The following is a 27,998-nucleotide window of genomic DNA, read 5'->3' on the forward strand; positions in this document are numbered from 1 at the left end:
ATATTTTTAGGCACCAGGCAAAAATGTTTCTCTATAACCAGGCCTTTGACTGATTAACAGCCTTTTAAACCTACACGGGTGGCGCTGTGGGTTAAACCACAGAACCTAGGGCTTGCCGATCAGAAGGTCAGCGGTTCGAATCCCTGGATGGGGTGAGCTCCCGTTGCTCGGTCCCTGCTCCTGCCAACCTAGCAGTTCGAAAGCACCTCAAAGGTAAATAGGAAGGTAAACGACGTTTCCGTGCACTGCTCTGGTTTGCCAGAAGCGGCTTAGTCATGCTGGCCACATGGCCCGGAAGCTGTACTCCGGCTCCCTCGGCCAATAAAGCGAGATGAGCACTGCAACCCCAGAGTCGGCCACGACTGGACCTAATGGTCAGGGGTCCCTTTACCTTTTATGAATCTGTTTTCGTTTGTTTTGGTTTCATTATGTATTTCATGTTCTCGTTTTGCATTTTCATGTTGCGAACTGCCCTGGATGAAAGGCCGGGACTTTTTCCTTTTTGTTCAGCCAGAACTTGCCGGAATTCAGTTATGGCACCTCTCAGGTGGGCGCCATTGCCCTTCTAAGAGAACAAGGGCGCGTTCTGGCACCTATTTTTCTAGAAAAAAGAGCATCATGAAAGGCAGTATACAAATTTAATAAATACAAATGAAACATGAAAGAACACTGAGTTTGTCAGCTCTTGGCCACAGCAGAGGCCGGGCATTTTCTGTCGCCCTGGCTCCAGCTATTATATTAGAAAGGCATCGAGGGCATTGTCTGCTGCCGAATGTTTGCTTAGAAGGAATACTAAAGGGATTTGTGTTCTCTTGTTTCATGAGCCCCCACGTTTTGATACTGACCTAAGTGGAAGCACAGCAGCTGGTCCTGTCCATCACTGCAAGCAAGTGTGAGGATTCCTGATTATACTTAGTACCCACAGCAGGGACAGTGGCTGAGAGGGACGTTGCAGCAATCCGTGCTTCAACGGGAAGCCGCCACGAAGGAATATGCCTGCCTTTGGCTGAAGGAGACATATCCCTTTCTCCCTCCTGGATTAATCATGAAAGACGCTCTCAACATTCCACTGGTCCATTTCTTCACTCTTGCGGCCTTCAGCTTGGCTGAGAAATCTCCTAAAGGTTGGTATAAGCAAATGTCCATCTTCTATTTTCTTTGCCCCCAGTTTTATACTTGCTCCGAAGCCTGTGATCGATATACAAGCAGCAGAAATTTTCACAAGGGAACTCCTTTCTCCCAGCACTGTACCTGCGATTGTCTTCGAAGGAGAACCGGTGTCTCTTTTGTGTTTACAAAACTGCCGTATCAGTGGCGCTGTGATGGAGGAAGGAATTTCTCTGGGCTATTTGCGTGGGAAGGCTGCTTATCCTCCGTATCGTGTTAAACACAAGTGATAAGACAGAAACCTTTTTCCTGTGCTGGAATATGCTCCAGCTAACAATCCTTTGAGACTAAGTCCCACTGAACTCTGTACGACTTGTAAGTAAATAGATAAGACCATCAGGCTGCATGAGATAAATCTTCAGAAGTGTGCCAGATAGGAAGATATAGGGATGCTTGAGGAATTTGATCTTTGCCCATTCAGTGCAAGCTAACTGATGTGATTTGTATCTCCCAGACCAAGGTGCGGATTAGAATTTAACACTGCAATTCTATGCTTGTTTGTAAGCCCTACTGTGTTCAATAGGGCTTTCCTCTAGTTAAATTTGCATGGGACTGTAGCCTCATCTGTTTATCCACTGACTTTGGCGCTCCTTGCATGATTCAGCTAAAAACAAAACAAAACAAAATACGTCAAATATTTATCCTGAAAGCCCATATAGAAATCACATTCAGATAGAATACACATTTTAAAAGATGCATTGAAATACAGATCGATAGACAGATCTTCTCATATGGCTATATATGTTTCATGCACACAGATCCAAATATTCATTGCAGTCTTCTGAACAGTTAACAGCATTCAATTTCAGTCGGACCTATTCCTGCTTTATACCGTATTTTTCCATGTATAAGATGCCCCCTATTTTGGGGGACTCCAAATTAAGAAAACACCCCTCAGCTCTACCCATGTATAAGACGAGCCCCAATTTTAAACCTTTTTTTTTTGTAAATGCACGTAAAAGTCTTATGCACGAAAAAATACGGTATGTTTTAAATCTACCTATGCATTTGAGGATGTGTAACTATATCTCTTAAATATATGCAATTGCATAGAGTGTCATACCTCTATGGCGCATGATCCAGTTTAAACTTTGACGGACTTCAGTTTTTAATTTTCAGACTTCAGTTTGTAAACGATGTCTTCAGCTGACATTTTACAGATCTGTTTAGGGCCCAAGTGACACATTTCTGGAGGTTTGGTGATCCTCCCCACATTGTTCTCTATTTTTTAAAGGCAACTCTGAGAAAGGTTGACATTGAAGAAGGAGGGCAAGTCATAGAAAAGGAGGCTGCTTAACTTTCTGTCTGTTCAGCACCTTTTGCATGTCAAGGACTCCTAAGGCACCTCTGAATAAAAACATGGTTCGCACATCCTTTTTGTTTTGTTTTTTGGCATAATTTTGGCCACAACTTTATTGAATTACAGTATGTGAGTGGTTGCTTAGGCATTGGTTAGCGACTATCTGTTACCACTTGGAGGTAGGAACAGAACGGACAACCGCACCCCTGTGGAAGTCAGTAAGGGAAAACAATTTTGGGGAGAGAATAAAGCTGGGCACCAGGCTCTCCCCTCTCCCCAAATGCTCCCAGGGGCTCTTGCATGGCCCTAGCACCTTGCCAGGGGTTCGAACAAAAGCATGGCGAGCCCCTGGATTCCTTTAATGGGATACCCTTGCAGCAGCAGCATTGGAGGGGCAGGCACAGCCAACCATACCCCTACCACCAACCAAAAATTAAACAATGCCTAACCACAACCTTGTAGGGGTGTGGGTGACACTGTGGGTTAAACCACAGAGCCTAGGACTTGCCGATCAGAAGGTCGGTGGTTTGAATCCCCGCGATGGGGTGAGTTCCCATTGTTCGGTCCCTGCTCCTGCCAACCTAGCAGTTCGAAATCACGTCAAAGTGCAAGTAGATAAATAGGTACCGCTCCGGCGGGAAGGTAAACGCGTTTCCGTGCACTGCTCATGCTGGCCACATGACCCGGAAGCTGTATGCCGGCTCCCTCGGCCAATAAAGAGAGATGAGCGCCGCAACCCCAGAGTCGGTCACGACTCGACCTAATGGTCAGGGGTCCCTTTACCTTTACCTTTAACCGCAACCTTACAAGTTGTGATGATTTGCTACACGGTAGGCAAAACCGAAATGGCACCAGCCAATCAGCCAAATGGTAAAATTCCTACCAGGCCCCTGCTCCAAAGCAAACCACCCCATGACAGGCATAGCAAGGTCAGCGCGAACAAACCCTAAATAAAGTGAGGTTGGGCAGTAATCTGATGTGTGCAGCGAAAAGAGGAAGCTCAACGCTGCACGCAGGGAACATATATAGCACCCCCATCAATCAAATAAAATTGCAACAATAAATTTTCCCCAGCAACAATTGAAGGTGTCCAATCAAATTCGTGGCCATCCAAACTAACCCGCTCAGCAACAGGGGATGTCATGGTTGCTCCCACCACAACACGTGCTCTCCATGAAGGAGAACCTGCTTTGTCTGTTCAACACCGTCCCCATATTCGACTCCCCATGGCTTTCTCCCCTGTGAGAGAGAAATTTGGAGAGCCTGTACCTTTCCCTACTTAGCTGAGAAAGCAGATTGACAGGTGAACTTTTGGGTGGACATATAGCAGAAAGGGGACGCGGGTGGCGCTGTGGGTTAAACCAGAGAGTTTAAACCAGAGAGAACCCCAGAGTTGGTCACGACTGGACCTAATGGTCAGGGGTCCCTTTACCTTTACCTATAGCAGAAAGGGAAAGAGTTAGCAGCCACTTTTCTGCTCTTGGTTACTGCCTGCCAAGCTATGATTTTCATTTAAAAATTCACCAAAGCACTGGATGAAGCAGATACTCAATTGCACGTAGCACAGAGGTTGGCTGCTAAGACCATGGGTTGTGCAAACAGTTTTTATCAGTTCAGGATGAACACTACTTATAAATTATTTTTCACATGGTGGTGGGAGGGGGGGAATGTGCTGGGAGGAAGATTTACACAAATATTTCAAAGAAGTGTTTGTATGAACTTAATTAAAATACTGGCGGTAAGATTGTGCCCACAATCCAACTGCATAATGCTGTCAACAGCTTTTGTAAATAGAACAGGCTGAGTCACAAGTTGAAAACATTAGCTCCTAATTAGCTGCCTGGCCCACGAAAACTGGTGCCATGGCAGATTTTGTTGTCTAAGCGCGAAGAAAGAAAGACTTGTATCCAGCTAAATCATTGTGCATAAGGAACAACTTCCATGGGTACAGCAGAGGAGAAAATCCACTTTGAGTGTGGAAATGATTTAGTAGCTGGATGCAACCCCCCAAAATGGATGGCATTCTTTCCTTAACTCTGCACGAAGGAATCGTGATCTCTCAAAGAAACACCCACACTTGAATTATTATTTTTCTTGAGAAAGCCAAAGGATGTCAGGCTTATGTGGATCATCATGTGTCACACAAGACTTTTAAGATGCAAACAAGCTGTCAAGAAAACCCTAGGAATGTCTTTTTTTGCAAAAAAATGGCTCAGTACAGAGCTCCAGTGAGAGAATGAATATTAGATCCCACATACCCTCCAACATTTATCCGATGAAAATAGGAACATCCTATTGTGGTTCGAGGACCCGATCCCCGCGTAGTGGAATGAAAACACGAGGACACGTGATATAAGGTTCATGGGCAAGAAAAGGCCACAACTTTATTGATTACAGCAAGTGAAAAGGTATTGGCTTAGGCATTGGATTATATCAGCTGACTCCACCCCCTCAGAGAGGGGTGAGCCTGAAAGGGGGGTTTATTCACCAGTAGGTGGAGCCTGTTGATGCTAATCCAACTATAAGCTCTCCCCTGATGTCACCGAGGGTCGTGCCATGGCCTCCCGCCAAGCAGGCATCGGACAGAGTACACGACCGCCAGCTTCCTTTAACGGAATACCCAAAAATTGAAGGCGTAGGCGATGGCCACACCTAGCCCTTCGACACCACGGCACATTATTCCAATGCCTAACCTACCCACCAATACCACGAAAGTTGTGACGATTGCTACGAGGTACGCAAAAAACCCAAAAAGCCTAATGCTAAATGGAAAAATTCCTACCAGGCCCCCCGGACAACCAGGGCGACCAACCTAAGGTCCATAGCAAGGCCAAAAGAAAACTGAGACCCTGAGCTCTAAGGCAGTGTTTCCCAACCTTTTTTGGGCAAAGGCACACTTGTTTCATGAAAAAAAATCTCGAGGCACACCACCATTACAGCCCCGTGATGTCAGCGCGCAGCGTCACGCCGGGAGGGACATGAATTGCTAGCAAATTACATAATCACCTCCTTGAGGGCTGGCTCATCTTCTCCGAAGGCAGAACCCCATTAATTAACAGCACAGACTCACACCATAGCCAAGACGAGGGGGGAAAACCTCAGTCATGCACAGTCATGCACATGTGGGGGCTAAATGAGGACGAAGACCGGGCAGAGAGCAGGGTTCAAATCACCCCACTTGGCCAGGACAATCCCTGGGTTCTCCCTTGGGCCACTTGCCTGACCCACCTCGCAGGGCTGTTGTTGCGAGGATAACACGGGGAGAACCACGCGCGCCCCCGGGAGCTCCTTGGAGGAGAAAGCGGGCGATGAATGCAATGCACGAAATATATGAGAGGCGACCAGGTTTTGCAGGTGAGGGGCCCCCGCCAGCCTCCGCTTCCAACACCCGGCGCAACGACGCCGAAGTTTCCCCCCGGGCTCGGCTTGGGGAGCAGCGCTGCTCCCCCCGGCTCCCCTTTGCCCTCCCGGCTCTCTCTGCCACCCACTGGGGACCCCCCCTCACCTGCCAAGTCCGGAGCGCCGGTGGAAGTTGCATGCATGCATGCAGGGCGCCGCGTTGCCATTGCATTGCACTGTACTCCATGCAACGCCTGCACACATGCATTGCCTTGCACGCCCGCCAAGGGGTCTCCCCGCGGTCCGATGCATCCCCTCCGGCGCGGATGCAGCATTGCAAAAATAAAAAACCCCCGACGCAGCCCTACCTGGGGGGCAGCCTCCGCCTCTGCCGCTCCGCCTCCGCGGGGATCCCCGGGCTCCATCCTGCCGCCCAATCTCCGCGGGGGCGCAGGCAGGCTGCGCGGGGTCTGCGCGGAAGAGCCCCTGCCCGCCCGGCCGCCGCCGCGCTCATTCCATGGCCGGGAGAAGAGCGCTTCAAACAAAACGCCCGGCCCGCCAGGCCACGCTGGGAAACGTAGTTTGTGCACCCCGCGCGGGCGCGGAGCCCAAGGGCGAGGGGACTACGGATCCCGGCAGCCCCTGCGCCGGGGACGGAGGGGGAGAGGCCGGGTGCAGGGATGGAGGGACGGGTGGGCGAGCAAGTGAGTGAGTGGCAGCCGCCAAGCCTTGGCCGAGAGCCAGGAAGGGCCTCCCCGGAGGAGGAGGAGGAGGGAGGCGCAGAGAGGGAGGGAGGGAGGGAACCCCAGGGGTCATCTAGTGACGGCGCCCCAATCGAAAATTTGACTTTTTTTTAAAAAAAAATCTTTCGAATTTTTTAATTTTTCCCGCGGCAGACCAGGCAACATCTCGCGGCACACTAGTGTGCCGCGGAACAGTGGTTGGGAAACACTGCTCTAAGGGAGTGGAGGGTGGGTATATTATAAAATTGTATACATCCTTATATTATCTATCTACTATGTTAAGCCTCAATAAATTTGTGTATGTTTATTCAAAACCTGCCGAGGAGTCCAACTAAACAAAAGTTTTCTTAAACGTTTTCTTTAACTCATTGTGTATCATTTCCCAGAAGCCTTTTACCACTCTACAAGACCACCACATACGGTAAAAGGTACCCTCTTTCCCTTTACATTTCCAACACAGATTTGAACTAGTTCTATACATTTTCACAATTTTACTCGGTGTTAGGTACCAACGGTACATCATTTTCATATAGTTTTCCTTCAACGAACAGCCTGCTATATTCATATGTTACTTTTTTAGTGGCAATCTTTAAAAACAAATCCTCATTGTTATGTACTGAAGTTCTCACCCTGGGCCAGCAGGGGAATACTATAGATAGTTTTCACTCAGGTCCACATATGCAAATAAGGGATCAAAAGTGACGTTCAGTGATTGGATAGTTACAGAAAGTTGTTACAGTTATGTTGTACTGGAGCTCTATAGAAGCAGGCTGGCTGAACCCTTCAGTTCAGTTCGGTTCTGGCCTGTGAATAAACAAGAGCTGTTTGAAGAATCGCTGTGTTGTCTGATATGTTCACCCACAATTTAGCACTCATTACTGAGGATTTCATTAGTGGGATCTCAGGTGGAAGCTGGATACCCAAACCAGCATGTTACTAGACCCATTTGAATGCATGCCAGGGAACAGATAAAACTGAGAAAAAATCCAACCGTTAGGTTCGACCATCCCTGATCCAGGTCTCATCCATGCTTAGGGCTTTCTAAGAGACAGATGTTTTGACTCTCAAGCATAAACTTGCCTCACTCATGATGCCCATTTGGTAATTTATCTGTAAGGAGGGCAGTGTTTTAGCATCCTTAGATGGTCAGGGGATTCTCCCAGCTGCTTGTAGCATTCTCTGTTGTGTGCTGTAGAGAAAGTGCAAAACGGATCTGTCAGCAATATCTAATTCGCCCGGTACTGGATGGATGTCTTTGGCAAACATACATTGAAAGAATTGTTTGCTGTGTGCCTTCGTACGCCAAGAAAAGGAAAAAGAATTCACAGGAGGCGCCCTTTTGATCTCCATTAATCATAACTTTGTGACAAGATATAAAAGTATTTACAGTTCTCCAAGGCCTTGGATTAAACAGGGTGTTATATATATGTGTGTGTGTGTGTGTGTGTGTGTGTGTATTTGTCAGCTGTCTCACAAAATCTGCTACACCTCCAAAGAAAAAGAAGCGAAGTATGCCCTGTATTTGGGAAAGGGGGTAGAAAGTCAACTTTGTTTGCATTTTAACGAGAAAGTACCTCATTCGAACCTTGCAAAATGGAATACAACTACCTGTGAAGTAAGAAATTCTCCTAATTTTCTGGTGCAGTTCTCTGACCAAATAATGTAAATACAGGAAGGTTTACATAAAATTGCCCCCATTCAAGGAAATATCACTAGAGCGCATCATATTAGGGAAAAACACTAGGCAAAAAATGTGCATATTAGTCAAAACAGCATAAAATGGATTATTAGGAGATGTTTGCATCAAAATGCTGATGCCAGTTCTTATCTCTGAAGTTCTAAATGGCCTAGGCCTAGGGGGCATCTTCTGCCGCAGTAGATTCATCTTCTACACTTAATATTTTTTAAATGAGGTCTTGCTCATTTCTACCATTTTAGGTTTTGCACACATCAGCAATTAACTGAGAATGGCATTGCAAAATTTGGAGGAGTGCCAGTTTCAGAGAAGTGTGGTTTTTGAAGGATGGCTGTCTTTCAATTCATACATTGCTTTGTAAAGTGTGCATTGGGTAGGATTGCCTTTAAAACTGAACTGAACGTGGGGGGGGGGCACCAGGGGCGCATTGGAAGAGGGCCGCCAATACCATCTCTCCGGCTCACACCAGGTAATTAAGAGGCTGATATGGGAGTATGCAGCTTCCCTTGTTGTCCCAAGGACATGGGGAACACTGCCTTGCCTGCTGTGGCCATAAATCACCCCCGGATTCGAAAGAAGAGGGTGAGGCTACTAAGCACAAAGCCCTTGTGTGGGTCTGGCTCTTCCGGACGCTGTCTCTGATCGCGCACTGGCTGCAGCAGCTTGAAATAAACAATTAGAAAGAAGCAAATGCACATATTTCAAGTGAAGAACGGGAGTGAAGACTGCTAATTGAAGTGACCTCTGTGAAAGTAGAGCGACGGGTTGGATTTAACGGAATATAGCATGAAGAAGATACATCAAAGGTTCAGTATGTCGGAGTGGGACTGGATGGGGGAAAAAACTTTTTTCCTTTTCTTCTATGTGATTAACCAATAACCCCTCCACAAGAAAGAACCGTCGCATAACTGACCTAAGCAGGACGATTAAAAACTGTGTGGAAATGAATTACTAACCAAAAGTTTGGCTTATGGAGATCGAGAAAAGAACAAGGGCTTTTGATGACGCAGCAATAAAAAGGGAGTCGCCATCTTGGCAGCTTCTGTCGAAAGATTGATGATCGGGAGGAGGAAGCTTTGTTTTCATATTGGCTTCCTGGCAGAACCTCCTCAGAGGACTGAGAAAGGCAGTGACAGACCTGTGAAAATTTAACGAGTAGACGGTAAGAGTGTTTTTCTTTATGGAAGTGATGAAATACGGTAGCCATCTGAATATAACTCTTGGACGAATAGAAAAACCCACACAGGATTATAAATTTGTTTCAACCCGCTTGTGGAGACTATCAGAGGTCACAAAGACAAAGAGAAATGAAAAATATATGAAAATAACAAGAAGAGATGTGAAAAACAACAAGAAAGGATTGGATAGAATTGTGAACATTATTTGGACAGATTTGTGGACATTAAAGCAGCAGCAACAAGAGGATTGGATACCTTTCGGAACTTGAAATATGGGTACCCCCAACCAAAAATTTAAAATTTGGCTTTGTAATTTGGAATCTATGTGATTTGATTTGATTGGTCTGTTAATAAAAAATATTTTTAAAAAAATAAAAATAAAACTGAACTGAATGGAATTTCTCCCTCATCCCAAATTACCTGATTGTCTCTTCATTGTCCTTCATCTTGATAACTTTCAGTTGGGTGTAACTGGTTTTGTCTTCTAATTTGCCCTGAGGGCTTGCTTTGTGCATAAAAGACAAGTATATTTCTTTTGAGTGAACTCAAGAGTCTACCATGAACGTGACTAGTGTTCTTAAGCCATCTTTCTTTTTCCTCCTTCTGTTTGCAGCGCCCATCATCACCGCTTCTCTTGAAACAGTGGATGCCCAAGTCGAAGAGGTGGCCATCTTTGAGTGTGTAGTCGAGGCTTATCCTCAGGCAGAGATCACATGGACTCGCAATAACATTCCCATCAGGTAAAAATTACGTGGGCAAAAGATGTTGGCATCGCCACAAATGAATTAGCGAAAACCGATGCAAAAATACTGTTATAGATTTAAGGAGGGGACCCCTCCCTAAATCCTAGAAATTAATAAATGCTAGGATTTGGGTTATTTGGGATATGAAAGCAGAATGCAAGCTGCAGAGGAAATCCTGGCCTAGCTTATGCAAAACAACATGACTGAGCTACAGTGATCAAAAGAACAATTCATTAACAATATGAGAGAACTCCTTCTCCCTTGCCCGGAGCATAGCTGTCAACTTTTCCCTTTTTTTGTGAGGAATCCTATTCGGAATAAGGGAATTTCCCTTAAAAAGGGGGGAAAGTTGATAGCTATAGCCCTGAGGTGTGAACCGAGAGTGGGGATTTGGAAGGTTGCCAGGGTAACTGCTCTGGGAGCAAGGGTGGCTGAGAGGAAGGAGGAGGAAGAAGAGCTGAGAGCCATCTTGGGCAGGTTGGCTGAAGGGTGCCTGCACTGCTTTGTGGGTTACCAGCACCTCTTGAAAGGACTATGGTGTAAGATCTGGACTCCTTCCAAATAAAATAAATATTTTATTCATTCATTCAATTTATACACCACCCTATGCCCAGAGGTCTCAGGGCGGTTCACAAACAAGACCACAACATATAACATCAAACCACATTCTAAAAGGAGATTTGATGTCAATAAGATCAACCACAGGCCTGGTTAAAAAGGAATGTTTTTGCCTGGCGCCTAAAGGTGTGTATTGAAGGTGCCAGGCGAACTTCCCTGGGGAGAGCATTCCACAGACGGGAAGCCACTGCAGAGAAGGCCCCATTCTCGTGTTGCCACCCTCCGGACATCTCGAGGAGGAGGCACACGAAGGAGGACCTCAGAAGGCGATCTCAGGGTCCAGGTAGGTTCACATGGAAACAGGCGGTCCTTGAGGTATTGCGGTCCTGAGCCATTTAAGGTTTCATAGGTCAAAGCCAGCACTTTGAATTGGGTGAATAAACCATTTTTTCTTCATGCCACGACGGTCTCTGCCGTGTCTTCAGTTCTTCAAAGGAGCACAGATCCAGTGTGATTACCTGGGACCCCATGGGTTCTTGCCACTGCAAGAGAGAGGGGCAGGCACCCAACATTTGTAACCAACTTAAGCTCCACAGCTATTTTTCTGCCAGTTATTACTCCCCATCCTAAGTTTGTATTTGCTGGTGCCGCACATTAATTTCCACACATTTTTGAAAAAAAGAAAATAGGTGTACGCCTATTTCACATATCTGAATGTGATAAGCCCACATTTCACAACAAGTGAATAAGCTCAGGTCTGTAACGTGCATCTTTTAAAATGCCCCCTTTAATGCACTTAAATGTATTTTTCAGGTTCTTTGACACACGGTATAGCATAGAGAAAAATGGGCAGCTCCTGACGATTCTGAGTGTGGAGGAAAGTGATGATGGAGTCTATTGCTGCACTGCAAACAATGGCGTAGGGGTACCGGCAGAAAGATGTGGGGCATTGCAGGTGAAAATGAGTGAGTATACACACTCCATACTGAACGTAAAGTTGGTTTTGTCTTCACATGGAAAAGAAAACAGGGCACAATATATTATTTGCCTTAATACTATATGGACTCTACTACACTAGTAAAAAAAAAGTTATAAATGTGTTATAACACCGTGACACTGGAGGGCACTGTGAAATTTTCCATTGTGAGCTTTAAAACGTTTTTCCCCAGAGCGTTTTTTTATAGCTGTGTAGATGCAGCCTTTGTTTCAGTCTCTTTCTGCCCTTGTGATTTGGGACATGGTTATGAATTGCTCATAGCTGTGGCAGTTGCCTCATGAGACACCCAACTTCAGGGATGCGTAGTCAGGATAACTTACAGTGAGCCAGTGTGGTCTAGTGGTTAAGAGAGGTGGACTTGTAATCTGGTGAACTGGGTTTGCTTCCCTGCTCCTCCACATGCAGCTGCTGGGTGACCTTGGGCTAGTCACACTCCTCTGAAGTCTCTCAGCCCCACTCACCTCACAGAGTGTTTGTTGTGGGGGAGGAAGGGAAAGGAGGGTCTGGAATGCTTTCTAAAGGCACCGTGTCAGCCAGCTGCCATTTCGGTTCTGCCTCCTTGTCTCCCATTATTCCCCAACTTTCCCCTCATTTGCCTCTGAGCTGTGACCTCCCACAAACCCCTGTTGTAAATCTATACTGTCTCCCTCTTCCTCCTCCCTGGAAGGGTCAGCCTGGGGAGGTGGTCTCCATCATTCCTCCCCTGCCCAGTCCCCGACAGGGGTTTAGGGAAACCTTTGTTTCTGCTCTGAACTATAAGAAAGTGAGTATACCTATAGCACAAATAGTGAGAGGAAAACAGGGCTGTTGTCTCCCCCACCCTCCTTTTTATAGTCTTACTTGACTTTTGAATATGTGGCAGCTATCGCTATCTCCATCTCATTTTGACCTTTTTTGTTCTAGAACCCAAAATAACCCGCCCACCTTCCAATGTGAAAGTAATAGAAGGTCTAAAGGCTGTTCTTCCATGCACTACGATGGGGAACCCCAAACCTTCAGTATCGTGGATCAAAGGAGAAAATGTTATAAAGGTGAGCAACCCGTTTCAGGTGTGAGTGGTGGCTCTGGGTTCAAAATACCCTTATTGACCCATCGTCTGAAAGCTCATTAGCCCTGGAGTAAAACAAATCCCTTCCTTTCTCACTCTGGGCCTTTTTTTCTGGCAGGAAAATGCTCGGATTGCTATTCTTGAATCAGGCAACTTGAGGATTCATAATGTTCGAAGAGAAGACAGTGGCCACTATTGGTGTATGGCAAAGAACAGCCTTGGGACGGCGTACTCAAAGCCTGTAACTTTGGAAGTGGAAGGTGAGTGATCCATCATCATCATCATCATCATCATCATTATCATCATAACTTTTTAATTATACCCCGCTCAGAGCGGCTAACAACAAATTTAAAACACTTTAAAATACTTAATTATAAAAGCAGCATAAAATACAGTATAAAAACATGAATAACATTAAAATTCAAAAATAAAAAATCAGTTAGATAATCCCCAGGGCTAGCTAGCTGAGTTGGTCCTACTTGGGCCAGCGAGGAGGCCAGGGGAAAATTAGCTGTGGAGTCTCAGAGTGGGTGATATTCATAAAAGGGGAGGGGGAGGGAAGGGAAGGGAAGGGAAATAAAAGATTAGGCTGAATTCAAATAAAAGGCCAGGCGGAATAGCTCTGTCTTACAGGCCTGACGGAAGGAGATTAAATCCTGAAGGGCCCTAGTCTCATGGGACAGAGCATTCCACCAGGTCAGAGCCATCACTGAAAAGGTGATGGGGGATAATCTGACTTCCTTAGGGCCCGGGACCTCTAAACTATGATTATTCATGGCCCTTAAGGTCCATCTAGAGACTCAACTTTGGATCCAATGTCCATTTGGAAGAAAGACCTTGGGATATTGAGCCTAAAGACTAGCCTAGTTTTCAGGAGGGAACTGAAAGTGAACCACTCAGTCTATTCTGGGAAGCTCAGCTTTGTTACTATGGAAATTCTGAATAAAGAAACTTTTCTAGGAACATACATTTGGGGATTCCTAATCATGCCATTGCTACTAGCAGGGTGTAAATTAGAGCCGTTCTAAGATATTTTGGGGTGATGGGTAACATCCGAATGGGGTCTTCTGTGAAGGTGCCAGAGAATGAGATCACTTCGATTCCACTGATATGTTGCCTTTCTGACAAGGCACTCGAGGCAGATAAGCAGTTTTGTAATATGAAAATAAACAAATGCTGCAAATGATAGAACAACAGAGGTCTCTCGGGCTGACTAATGGTCTCTTGAGGAGCTCGTGACACAAGGTCCCTGGCTTGAACCTCTTCATTTTTGCACTCTTGCAAGGCACACAGGTCTTAGGTACCCTAGGAAAGGTAGGGGAGAAGGTACCTCAACAATTATCTCAATAGTTCCGTCAAGACGTTATGGCATGTACACACTGCCCTAGATTCCCTAATTTCTGCCTTCCTTCAGAAATTATATTGTTACTGTCAGCCCTGAAGCTGCTCCACCGTTGCTTCCAGGAACATCTACAGCATGGGTGGGGAAATCTATGGCCTTCCTGAAATGTAGCTGGAACAGAACTCCCATAATCCCTGCCTTGTCTGGGCTAATAGTAGTTGGAGTTATGCAGACAGTTGGAGTTCTACAGGTTCCCCATCCTAATCTAGATCTTCCAGCCACGTGGACTAGACCATACTAGCAGCCCATCCTTCTACGTCACTAACATGCCACATAATCATATTAGCAATGATACGTAATCACATGGTCTGAAAAGAACTGAATATGCTGTGAGACGCGGGTGGCGCTGTGGTCTAAACCACTGAGCCTAGGGCTTGCCGATCAGAAAGTCGGCGGTTCGAACCCCCGCGACAAGGTGAGCTCCTGTTGCTCGGTCCCTGCTCCTGCCAACCTAGCAGTTCGAAAGCACGTCAAAGTGCAAGTAGATAAATACGCACTGCTCCGGCGGGAAGGTAAACGGTGTTTCCGTGTGCTGCTCTGGTTCGCCAGAAGCGGCTTAGTCATGCTGGCCACATGTCTGCGGACAAACGCCGGTTCCCTTGGCCAGTAAAGATGAGCGCTGCAACCCCAGAGTCGTCCGTGACTGGACCTAACGGTCAGGGGTCCTTTTACCTTTTATGCTGTGAGAACAATCACAGAGATAGAAGCAAACACACCTTATGGGTAATGTATAAGTGGAACCAGAATCAGCAATTTCTAGGCAGTAGCCATTGGCTTTTATCTCTCTAAATGAGCCTTCATGTCCTCAATCCAATATTAATTGGCAGAACTTTCTGACTGTAGCTGGGGAGGAAGCATTTTGAGGTCCATCTTGGGCACTCTGTCATGTTGGACCCCTGGCGACTACAGTGGGACCTTGGTTCTTGAACTTAATCCGTTCTGGGAGTCCGTTCAACTCCTGAAACCATTCAAAAACCAAGGTTGGGCTTCCGATTGGCTGCAGGAACTTCCTGCACTCAAGCGGAAGCCACATCGGACCATTGCAGAGAGGCCTGGCGTCGTTCAGCGCCTCACAATTAGGGGGCTCAGCTCCTTTCCCCCATACTTTGGGGGGAGGTGAAGTAAGGTGTCTTCAGCCCCATAGGAGCTGGAGCCTATGATCACCACCCAACCAACCACGACTGCTCTCAGTCTTCTCTTCTTCAGGCTTAACATAAATATGCCTACATTTACAAAAATAAGAAAGTTTTTATTTTTATGGTACTTCCAGCTGTGACTACTTTCCCCTGTGCATAAGCATTCATATTTGATAATGAGTATACCAACTAACCTTGCCCATCTCTCTTTAGTACTTTCCTATAGATTTTTATTATTATTTGAAGTTGGCAGCACTTTTACAACAATTTATTTGCTTCTAAATGTACAAAATATTCAAATTCTGAACACTATGTCCTTGATACATTCCTCCCCTGCACTTAAATGATTTCTTAATTTATAAAACTGCCACTAATGGGGATGGTCTGCTTCAAAATAATCTCTTTAATTCACTTTGATTAATGCACAGACTGTTCTGCTCTATGTTGCAAAATCATACAAATATGACGCTTCACTCGAAGGGTTTATCTGCTTGCAGTACTGGAATGCTCATTCTAAATAAACAATGACGAAAGGGATACAGACTAAAGGCCTTAAAAGTCTTCTGCAGATGTTCCAAACTTGCATTGCTTCCCCCCTTAAGGAATTATGATATTTTAACACAGCTTCTGTTTTAATTCTGCCTCCTATCAAAATTAAGCATTGCACTTAAGATGCGGTCATGGCAGTAAGTAATTTGGTAGGTTTTTTTTAATAAAAAAATGAATATATAAATTGTGACATATGCAGGGCTTGTTTGTTTGGAGAACTTGGAACATTCATCTCTTTTATCAATTTCTTTGTTGTGCAGCTCTTAATGAGAGAAATGCAACAGACGGAGGTATTTTCAGACCATGTGTGCTGTGTTTTAGTGTTTATAGCATTAATGATCTTTGCAGTGGCAATATTCCAACCCATCAACTCTGTTTGGTTGATGACACTAACAACAGCTCAATGGAACTGATGGAGGAAAGAGAACATACGAGAAATTTGGCATGGGCGAATCTTGCAAGCCACTGTCTACTCGGTAGAACCCCATTAATCAAACACGATTTAATCTAAACACCACATTGCACAAGTTCATTCTGTGCATTCACTGTGTATTCACCCCACAGAGCAGTATAAATGTAACCTCGCGTGGCTGCCATACCCATTTATCCAAATTTCCAATTATCTGAAGAATTTGGAAGTCAGCCAGGATAAATGGCTGTGCGTACCTCATTGGGAAACGGCTCCCTCTCGCACACGCAATCTGCATGGTTTAACAAAGTGCATGTCTTAAACAGGGGGCTTTGTAACAATTATGCTGATGCATGTGGGTGTCACAAAGTTGTGGCAGTCTCAGAACCTCACGGTCATCCGCAGGACTGTGCTCTCCACATTACAAAATCCAGAGAAACTAGAGAACTTGTTGGGCTCAGTCCAGCGTGTAGCAAAAGGCAAAGTCTGTGTGAAAAGGACTTGATATGTGGGCATGAATGATGGCACCTAAATGACTTCAGCAGATCTATTCTGGAAAACATCCACACAAGAAATATGTAAAATAACTAAGCAAATATTAGACATCGGCCCTACTAAACATCTTCCAAGACAACAATGCCCATTTACACCACAAAGAACTCATAATCCACCTACTTTCAGCAGCCAGAAACACCATAACCAGACACTGGAGAGACCTGTCAGGAGTGAGCATGGACCAATGGTACAAAATAGTATGGGAAACAGCCCTACTAGAAAAATTAACCAATAAACTGAAACTGACACGGGGACAAACAGAAGAAGACGCCTTTACCCCGGTATGGCTCCCCTTTATCACATACACAGCCCAACAAGACAATGACAATAATCCACCAACAGCATATGAATCAATATGGCTAACCTGATCCAAAACACCCACCCACCCCACTTACACACGAAAACAAAGAAACAATCACACCCTAGGCCAACCCCAACCTCTCTCACCACCAAAGGAACACAAGTGAACAGCACAAGCAATGCTGACACCAAACCCTACATACATTAAGCATAACAGAAACATCGCCACCCGACCCCACCCCACCCCACCCATCTTCCCTCCCTCCACCCCTTCTTTTTTCCCCCTTCCCCCTAATGCCTCAACAAATGAAACGGATTTGTAAAAATGTTACATGGAAAAAATATGAGAGACATTACACTTCTGTAAAACAAGAAAATCTTTAATAAAAAATTTTTTAGAAAAAGAAAAAGAAAAAAGCAGATCTCGAAAGCTAAACATCCCCCCCCCCCCGCTTAATCATTAGTCCTTGGCAGGGGACATGCAAGAACTGCAACCTTCACAATGAAACTCAGAGAAAGGAGAAGGTCCTTTAGCTTCCCGGTCTCTTCTCTGGACCACGACCAGGTCTCTAGACTGTTGTGTTTCTTCTCATGCACCCAAGTCGGCCCCGAATTCCTTGCTTAGGGGAGTTAGATAAATGTCCGCATTAAACTTGAGGGCATGTCGCTTCTCAAGTTGTCCAGTGTGTATCTCCAAACCCTCATTTGCTGTGTTAACAGAATGTTGGGCTTGGAACAGGGGGAGGTTTTTTGTATGTGGAAGTTGGCAGTGAGAGGGTACTTAATATTTCCCACGCGAGCCAGTTCTCCCCCCGAAAGGGCTGCATCTGGTTATTTTTGCCCCCTCAGCTGGCTTGAGTTCAGTGCTGGAGACCAGTAAGGAAAAATAAATCCATACAGCCTGGGGTGTATTTGCAGGGGAGAATAATTAGTGTTGGTGGAAACTGGTATCCCCTAATGTGCACTGGTGCTTTCTTTGTCCAAGGAGATCCTTGGAAGACTATGATGGTATATAAATGTCATAAATAAATTAAATGTTATTGGGGAGACGAGGAAAACACAGTGGTTCATCTTCTTTTGTTGCTGTGTCTGTGGTACCTTGGGAACAAATGGATTTTTGGTTTCGATCAGAGTGAGATTTCATTTGGTTTGCTGCCCAGCCTGTGCCTTTGGCCTCCAACAGATGATGGGCCCAATCCACCGAGCCCTTCTTTTATGAAAGCCTTTCCCTGCCTCCACTTCTTTTAGCAGGAGGCTTCCAGATTGACTGTGTGAACTTCACAAGTTACTAGGCAATAACTTGATCTCCTGTCCTGATTCACTTAAGACTTTGGGGCACCATCAAAACTTTGCAGTGATGGTTGTTGTTGCCATTTTAATTATTCTTTACTATTTCCCTGAAGCATATGGATGGAGATGCAGAATGCTGTTGGGGTTTTTAGTCAGTCCTGTAATATTTGCCGCGGCAAACTTTACAAAGGACAGAGTACGGAGAATTAAACAAAGAGACTTTAAAGCTTTGTGCTTTAAAGCTTTGTGTCTGAACATCATCATCATCATCATCATTATTATTATTATTATTATTATTATTATTATTATTATTATTATTTGTACCAACGTGGCATATTGGTTAGAGCAGGGGTAAAGGGACCCCTGACCATTAGGTCCAGTCATGACCAACTCTGGGGTTGAGGCGCTCATCTCACTTTACTGGCCGAGGGAGCCGGCGTACAGCTTCCAGGTCATGTGGCCAGCATGACTAAGCCGCTTCTGGCGAACCAGAGCAGCACACGGAAATACCATTTACCTTCCCACCAGAGCGGTGCCTATTTATCTACTTGCACTTTGACGTGCTTTCAAACTGCTAGGTTGGCAGGAGCAGGGACAGAGCAACGGGAGCTCACCCCGTTGCGGGGATTCAAACCACCGACCTTCTGATCGGCAAAGCCCTAGGCTCTGTGGTTTAACCCACAGCGCCACCCGCGTCCCATGGTGGTATATAAATGTTATAAATAAATTAAATGATAATAATAACTTCCCCACGGAAGCCCGCTCTTTAATGCTGAATCAGAGCAAACAGGCAATCCACGAAAACCCGAATTGCTACAGTGTTAAAGAGTAGGTTTTCCTAGGGAAAGGCGCAGGGCAAAACAAACAAGCAAACAACCAACCAACAGCAATGCTTGGACTCAGTGCTTTAAAGTGCAAACCTGTGCCTAGAAACCGCAGGGCCAAAGGGATGAATGGATAAGTCCAGAGTCCTGAGACATCTTTGAAACAATTATTATGGTGTACTATTTCCTGGACTTGAGTCATCAGATGCTCTTGACAGCTGAGCCAACAGACTTGGCTTACCTTTAACTTTATACATGCGGCTAAAGGCTCCTTTACGTGCACAGAACAAGGTCTGGTATGAAAAGAACTTCCTCCCTCATTTCCTTAGGAAGGTAATTCGAACACATCTTATCCTTCCATGCACTTGCCTTTAGGGATTTGCTGCTGCGAATATAGAAATGAGTCGTTGTATTACATGGGTTTTGTATAGGGATGCCAGACAAAAATTCTTCACATTTTGTTTCGGTCTCTGTATTATTGATGTGTCTAAAGAGGTTTCTTCTGATATAATCTACTGGTGGAATACATGCAGTATGATTCCCCACCACCACCGCTGCTAAATGAATCTGCAACCTATTTGATTTACAGGGGCTGGCTTGATTCTGTAAGGCAGGGAAGGGGGATGTCTGTTCCTCCAGATCTGGGCAGTCCAACACACATCCCGAGGGCCACATGTGGCCCTTGGGGCCTTTTCTGGCAGCCCTCTTTGCCTGCTCAAGCAGTAAAAGATGTAAAAAGAATAATAGAATCATAGAGTTAGATGACCCCAAGAATCATCAAGTCCAGCCGCTTGCAATGCAGGAATACACAGCTGTCCCATATGGAAATCAAACTTGCAACCTTATCAACACCAGGCTCCTACTGGCTGAGTTATCCAGGCATGATCGGGGATGCAATTTGTATAATTTATTCATGCAACAGAAGCCAGCTTTTTGACACAAACCTTTATTTTAGCATGATAGATAGTTTTGGTATTTCTTTTGTAGGGTATGCATAATTCTGTGTACATAATTCTGTGTACAGGACTGTAGAAAACACACACACACACACACACACACACACACAGCGGACCCTCCGGTTACATAACTTTCAGGCTACAAATGCGGCAAACCCGGAAGTGTATTCTTCTGGGTTTCGCCACATGCGCATGCGCAGAAGCACTCTATCATGCGTGCACAGAAGCAGGCCTTTGGTTATGGATTTTTCAGGGTGCGCACAGACCCCCAGAATGAATTATATCTGTAACCAGAGGGTCTACTGTATATGCGCAAAAGTACAAGAAACTGACATCTTGGTAGTGGAGCCCTCCCTGTGGATGAATGCTCTCCTATCAGATGTCAAAGAGATAAGCAACTGTTTAACTTTTAGAAGACATCTGAAGGCAGCCCTGTTTAGGGAAGTTTTTAATGGTTGATGTTGTATTGTGTCTTTATTATTTTGTTGGGAACTGCCCACAGTGGTTGGGGAAACCCAGTCAAATGGGTGGCATATAAATATTATGATGCTGCTGCTGCTTGTTTTTTGCCTTCAGTAATGATTTGGATTTACCTTGGATTAGCTTGACTTTCAGCTGTTTGATCAGCTTTCCGACAGAGAAATCCCCAGAGTTTTGACCAGTGGCTGACCATGAATATTAACCACAACTTTGTCTTCTTCCATATACAGTTTTCGCTCGAATCCTGAAAGCTCCCGAATCCTACAATGTCAGCTTTGGCTCTGTGGTGACGTTGCGATGTGCAGCAACAGGCATTCCAACCCCTACGGTGACATGGCTTGAAAATGGAAAAGCCGTAAGTGTCTTTGCAGTTGCTGGGAACATGTGTGATTCTTCAGCTGAGGTCTGCAGGCCACATGCTGTCAGCTGGACCTTGAGGAGGCCGGGGAGTAAAAAAGGAAACATGCAAGAAAATGCCAAAGGCTTTTGCAAAGTAAATAGCAATGCTGAATGAAAACTCAACTCTTTCTACCTTCCAACGGAGCTAGACTAAATGATCAGCCCTGTATCAGTTTTGACTGACACATAACTAGTTGATGTGAAGCATGCACAAACCTGGAATAATAATAATAATACTAATTATTTAAAAATTGTCCAGTAGCACCTTAGAGACCAACTAAGTTTGTTCTGGGTGTAAGCATGCACACAAAAGCTTTTACCCAGAACAAACTTAGTTGGTCTCTAAGGTGCTACTGGACAATTTTTTTTATTTATTTTGACTGCGTCAGACCAACACAGCTACCTATGAGAATCTATAATTCTTCTTCTTCTTCTTCTTCTTCTTCTTCTTCTTCTTCTTCTTCTTCTTCTTCTTCTTCTTCTTCTTCTTCTTCTTCTTCTTCTGTTTCCCCAGCCACTCTGGGTGGCTTACAGCATATATAAAAACACAGCAAAATATCGAACATTAAAAACAGGGCTGCCTTCAGATGTCTTCTAAAAGTTGTGTAGCTCTTTATCTCCTTGACATTTGAATGTCTCTCACACTTTCATTCATGCTTCTTTTTCATTCATCTTGCTTGTTCAGGCAGCTGCATACCCTCCAACATTTCTCCAATGAAAACTTGGGATGTCCTATTTCATAATAAGAATAATTTTATTATTTATAACTTGCCCATCTGACTGGGTTTCCCTAGCCACCCTGGGCGGCTTCCAGCATATATAAAAACATTTTTTAAAAAAATAAAATTAAAAAAAAACTTCACTATACTGGGCTGCCCTCAGATGGCTTCTAAAGGTCGTATAGTTCCGTATCTCCTTGGCTCTGGGGTCGCATAACTCCATGCCCTCCAATGTTTGTCTGATGAAAACAGGGACGTCCTAAGGAAAAGCGGGACATTCTGGGATCAAATCAGAAACTGGGAAACAGCTTCTGTAAATCTGGGACTGACCCTGGAAAATAGGGACACTTGGAGGGTCTGCGAGCCGGATAGTTTTGCAGCAGCTACAATGCAGGAAAATATGTGAAAATATGTGACTCGCCCAAAACAAGAACTAAGAAAACGGTCCTCAAGACATCAGAGGTTATGAATTATTAGGCTAAGACAAAATAAATGGAGGTCTAGAAAGAGTCACTGCAAGGTGAGGTGTGCTCACAGTTTTAACTCAGGGGGTTTCCCAGTTTAGCCAGTAGAACATGAGATCCTTACTCAAGTATGAGGCTTTTCCATTTTCCTTTGACCTTGCAGAGAAAACATTTGGTCAGTTGGGGAATCAAAAATGGTTTCGGGTCGGCCTTCCTATGCTGATCTATGTACGTGCTTGGTTGGTACGTTTATGGACATTTATTATATATCTAAGACTTTAAAATTCTTATCACAGCACGAACATAAGCCACACCCAAATATAAGCCGCACCTTTAAAATTGAAGTGTGAAAAAGAAAAAAATAGAAAAAAATGACCAAATATAATTATCTGGGCCTGGCTCCCGGGGAGGAGAGTCTGCAACTGGGCATGCAAACATATGCCCTTTGTTAGCGATGCTCTGGCTCAAGTGCTGATCATTCTGTAGCTGAAACTGCACCAACCATCCACAAGAGTGCAGAAGTACAAACAATCACTGAGGGAGGGGTAAACTAACTGGGAATAAAGAAGCCCCATGAGAATATACTCAGGGGACACAGAATAAAGGTAAAGGGATCCCTGACCATCAGGTCCAGTCGTGGCCGACTCTGGGGTTGCAGCACTCATCTCGCTTTATTGGCCGAGAGAGGCAACGTACAGCTTCCAGGTCATGTGGCCAGCATGACTAAGCCACTTCTGGTGAACCAGAGCAGTGCACGGAAACGCCATTTACCTTCCTGCCGGAGTGGTACCCATTTATCTACTTGCACTTTGACGTGCTTTCGAACTGCTAGGTTGGTAGGAGCAGGGACCGAGCAACGGGAGCTCACCCCATCGTGGGGATTCAAACCGCCAACCTTCTGATCGGCAAGTCCTAGGCTCTGTGGTTTAACCCACAGCGCCACCCGCATCCCTAGAATACACACAGAATACCATGTGTCTATTGGAGGTGGGGAAATAGAAAATGAGATTGATGGGGATTGAATGGAATGAAAGCAAACATGTCTGGCTGGAACTCTGAACAGGAGCACTTTGCCCTGCAATCTTTTGTTGCAGGCCCCACTTGCCCTTCCCTAATTTTGTTGAACTTTGTTATCAGTTACAAGGCATTGCTCTCTCTCTCTTGAAGGAATGCTATGAACTGAGAGCATGGGGACCCGCGATAGGGAAGTATCAGCTTTCCCGCCAAAGTACCGCTCTCTGCATTCTTTTCGTCAGTGGAATGGGTGTAAAACTGGATCTGAATTTGTAGCCTAAATATATACTTGATCTTGTCTCATGTTTAATTCCTAAATTGATTTATTTTTATTTTTTAAAGGATTAAAAAAAGGCGATTTCTTGAGAGTGAGTGACAGGATTTTTGTACGAAATAAATTGTCATAATTTACCAGGGTCTCACATTTCAAGTTGAAAAGCTGCCCGGACTTAAAAATGCAGTCCCTTGCAATGTTCACGAGGTTTCCTGCAGCTATTTTCTCCTCGTTTCCACGGTGCAAATGGCAAAGAGTGCAGCGCTTAACTGTCTTTCAAGCTGGTCTGAAGTTAGCTGTGCCAAGGCAGTAAGGGATTGTTATTACCTAATGGGAGCTTGGCGACAGAGCTTACCCCTAGAACTGAAGCTCTTTTCAATTCTCCCTGCGTTTATTTCCCTGTCCCTGTGAGTTCTATCAGCGAACGTGGCAAGGAAAGTCTCCTTGGCTGTGTGGTCCAGGCTGAGAGCGAAGCCTTCTGACTCAGCCTTCCGAGTTCTCACATTTCCTTTCCAAAATCTGCAGCCAGGACGGAAAGCCACACACACACAAATTTCCCTGACTTGACAGGGTCCCTTTAAGATGAAGAGGAACAGAAGGGAAAGGACGTTTGAGGGGCCATGTTGGCGCTACCAACTGCCCATTCTTAGGTGTTAAAAAAAAGAAGGGCCAAAGCCCAGAAATTATCACACTGCAGAATAGAGGTTTTAAAGGTCAGAAGTAAAATCTCTCACTGCCTCCATCTCTTCCCCTTCTATTTGCCAGGAGGTGATGGGACCAGTGGCCATGATCTTCATTTTTTTGATATTGAGCTTCAGACTATATTTTGCGCTCTCCTCTTTCACCCTCATTAAAAGGTTCTTTAATTCCTCCTCACTTTCTGCCATCAAGGTTGTGTCATCTGCATATCTGATGTTGTTGATATTTCTTCCGGCAATCTTAATTCCGGCTAGGGATTCATCCAGCCCAGCCTTTCGCATGATGAATTCTGCATATAAGTTAAATAAGCAGGGAGACAATATACAGCCTTGTCGTACTCTTTTCCCAATTTTGAACAAATCAGTTGGCACGACTAAAAGACAACAACAACAAGGTCAGAAGGCCTATACCTCCATTGAAGAAGAAGAAGAAGAAGAGTTTGGATTTGATATCCCGCCTTTCACTCCCTTTAAGGAGTCTCAAAGCGGCTAACATTCTCCTTTCCCTTCCTCCCCCACAACAAACACTCTGTGAGGTGAGTGGGGCTGAGAGACTTCAGAGAACTGTGACTGGCCCAAGGTCACCCAGCAGCTGCATGTGGAGGAGCGGAGACTCGAACCCGGTTCTCCAGATTACGAGACTACCGCTCTTAACCACTACACCACATTGCTCCCTCTGATTATTCTATACCCAATTCTTCCTCCCTCCCTCTCTCTCTCTCATCATTTTTATTTGATTTTACAATGACCACTCCCCACATTAAATGGGGGGCACCCTTTGCTTTTCCGGGTCACCTTCAAAGGTAGCCCCACATAGAGCGCATTGCAGTAGTCCAAGCGGGAGATAACCAGAGCATGCACCACTCTGGCATGAACCCAAAGATATGAGGGCCATCTTCAAATATCTTAAGGGCTGTCACATGGAAGATGGAGCAAGCTTGTTTTCTCCTGCTCTGGAGGATAGAACTCGAACCCATGGCTTCAAGTTGCAAGAAAGGAGATTCTGACTAAACATCAGGAAGAACTTTCTGACAGTAAGAGCTGTTTGACAGAGGAACAGTCTCCCTTGGGAGATGGTGGACTCTCCTTCCTTGAAGGTTTTTAAGTAGCAGTTGGATGGACATCAGTCCTGGATGCTTTATCTGATATTTCTGCATTGCAGGGGGTTGGGCTAGATGATCCTTGGTGTCCCTTGCAACTCTATGATTCTGTAAATCTGGATCTGGTCCACATTGTCATAAGTGTGGAGGAAAACCTTAAATGCGTTGCCAAGTTCAGCAGAGTTCCCAAAAATAGACCAGAGGCAATAGCCATAGCTGTCAACGTTTCCCTTTTTTAAAGGGAAATTCCCTTATTCCGAATAGGATTCCTCGCAAGAAAAGGGAAAAGTTTACAGCTATGACAATAGTACTTCATTCAACAGAGCTTTACTTGTGCTGAAGGCAAATGTAGTGTAATGGTTATCAAAGCCAATACAATGAGGTTTGGCTCAGTCTATACAAAATCCAGTTGCAGCATTTATAAACTTAACTCATAATAAGACTAAACCTTAGCACTAAGCATCCTATGTACAGAAACACCACGCCAGAAAGAAGAGAGAGAGAAGAGAAAAGGTAAAAAACCCAGGCTCGTTCTGGCCTATATTTATAGTCACCATGACCTTAATTGGGAGAAAACTAATTCAAAGCAGCTGTACTCAGCTTCTCTGAAGGTATAACCCAAACAATCATTAGCCCTTCTGCCCCTGCTTCTCTCATATAGAGAAACTTTTAGTAGCTTCTAGAATTAATCAGAATAGGAAAGCATAGGAAAGATCTTTACACATGAGATCAATACTTTCTGCACTAAGAAATGCAATCTGACACACATGTCTCGCTGAAAGTGCATCATTGACCTCCTCCTTGACTGCAGGGAAATCTGCCTTTATCCTATCGCAAATAAGGAAAAACAGTTTAAACCTGGGACTTTATTAAATCTGCTGCATTTCCCTCTGACACTATAACACCTCAATGAACTCAAGCACAACTGGGTTCATGCCCTTGAGGAAATTGCTTCTGCACACTAAATCCAGAGAAGTGATTTCTGACTAAAAGAACGACTTGGTTAAATATTTTGATCAACGAAATATTTAGACAGAAACGAGAAACCTGACAACCTGTGGATTAATTGACACCGGCCCTTTTTCACCAGACCAACTTCTGGCTTGTTCTTGTATTTGTACAAGCGTACCTATTAATGTAGGAAATATGTGCTCCTAATGAAAGCGAACAAGTGACTCTAAATGCTGGTGTGAATCAGAGCAGGCTATAAAATATCAGCGTTAAATCCCTGGCTCTTCAACACCTTCTCCCTTATTCGTTTCCTAGGCAAGAGAGCCACATTAATGTACTAATATTACAGGTTTAAATCATTGGTCCCAACCTTGCAGTCCATGTCCCCCCTTTGCAAGCAGGTTGGTTATTTATAATTAAAAGCAGTCATAATCTACCGTGATACATATGAAGGGACCACGAGAGTAATCTAGTCTGAACCCCAGCAATGCAGGAATCTTTTACCCAACACGGGACTCAAACCCGCGACCTTGAGATTAAGAGTCTTGTGCCCTATTGACTGAGCTTATTAAGTTGCTTCTTAAATAATAATAATAATTTATTATTTATACCCCGCCCATCTGGCTGGGTTTCCCCAGCCACTCTGGGTGGCTTCCAACAAAATATTAAAAATACAATAAAACAGCAAACTTTAAAAGCTTCCCTAAACAGGGCTGCCTTCAGATGTCTTCCAAAAGTCAGATAGTTTTCTATTTCCTTGACATTTGATGGGAGGGCGTTCCACAGGGAGGGCACCACTACCGAGAAGGCCTTCTGCCTGGTTCCCTCAGGCTGAACGATGGGGGTGGAGACGCTCCTTCAGGTCTACTGGGCTGAGGCTATTTAGGGCTTTAAAGGTCAGCACCAACACTTTGAATTGTGCTCAGAAACATACTGGGAGCCAATGTAGGTCTTTCAGAACCTCAGAAGATGACTTCAGGGACCGCTTAGGCTCATATGGGAAGAGGCGGTCCTTGAGGTATCGTGGTCCTGAGCCATTTAAGACTTCATAGGTCAAAACCAGCACTTTGAATTGGGCCCGGAAACTAATTGGTAGCCAGTGCAGTCGGACCAGGATCGGTGTAATATGCTGAAACCGTCTTGCTCTGGTGAGCAACCTGGCCGCTGAATTCTGCACCAGCTACACTTGTTTTGCTTCTGTATTGTGATGACCTGTGGTTTTTACGCAATACATCTGAACCGTCGCTCATTTGTCTTAGGTCTCAGCAGGATCCATCGTAGAAACCGTCAAAGACAGAGTGATCGATTCCAGGTTGCAAGTCTACGTCACCCGGCCGGGTTTGTTCACCTGCATAGCAACGAATAAGCACAGCGAGACTTATGGCACAGCAAAAGCTGCTGCCACTATCAACGTATCAGGTATGCTTTTAGAGAAAGAGGCACTTGTGGGGGAATCAAATGTCCTTTAACTTCTGCCTGGGGTTTCGCTCGCACACAGAGAGAGACCTCATAGAAAGTTGAAGGGCTTGGCTTCCTTGTAATTTGCAGCAGAATAAATTTGATCTAGGAGTGCACCTCATTCCCGGCTGTTTCTTCCTATATTATTACACTTCAGAGGTTGGCACAGCTATAATTTCCGACATATTTGCTGCCGTCCTGGTTACGGTGTCCCAAGACACTCTGTAAACTCATCCAGGAGAAGGAAGTAG

General features: G+C 44.9%; 1 protein-coding gene across 1 annotated transcript in view; it reads left to right on the forward strand.

Annotated features, from left to right (window-relative positions):
* The first annotated feature begins 808 nt into the window (after nt 1-808).
* MUSK (muscle associated receptor tyrosine kinase) overlaps nt 809-27,998 on the forward strand; it is a 64,314-nt gene continuing 37,124 nt past the window's right edge. The window contains exons 1-7 of the mRNA XM_082205993.1: nt 809-1,124; nt 10,037-10,163; nt 11,538-11,689; nt 12,625-12,752; nt 12,888-13,029; nt 20,901-21,025; nt 27,549-27,708. Coding sequence (XP_082062119.1) covers nt 1,046-1,124; nt 10,037-10,163; nt 11,538-11,689; nt 12,625-12,752; nt 12,888-13,029; nt 20,901-21,025; nt 27,549-27,708 — 913 coding nt within the window. The 5' untranslated portion in view covers nt 809-1,045. The remainder of the gene's footprint in view (nt 1,125-10,036; nt 10,164-11,537; nt 11,690-12,624; nt 12,753-12,887; nt 13,030-20,900; nt 21,026-27,548; nt 27,709-27,998) is intronic.

Source organism: Podarcis vaucheri (assembly GCF_965113315.1).
Source record: "Podarcis vaucheri genome assembly, chromosome: 17".
Taxonomy (NCBI): domain Eukaryota; kingdom Metazoa; phylum Chordata; class Lepidosauria; order Squamata; family Lacertidae; genus Podarcis; species Podarcis vaucheri.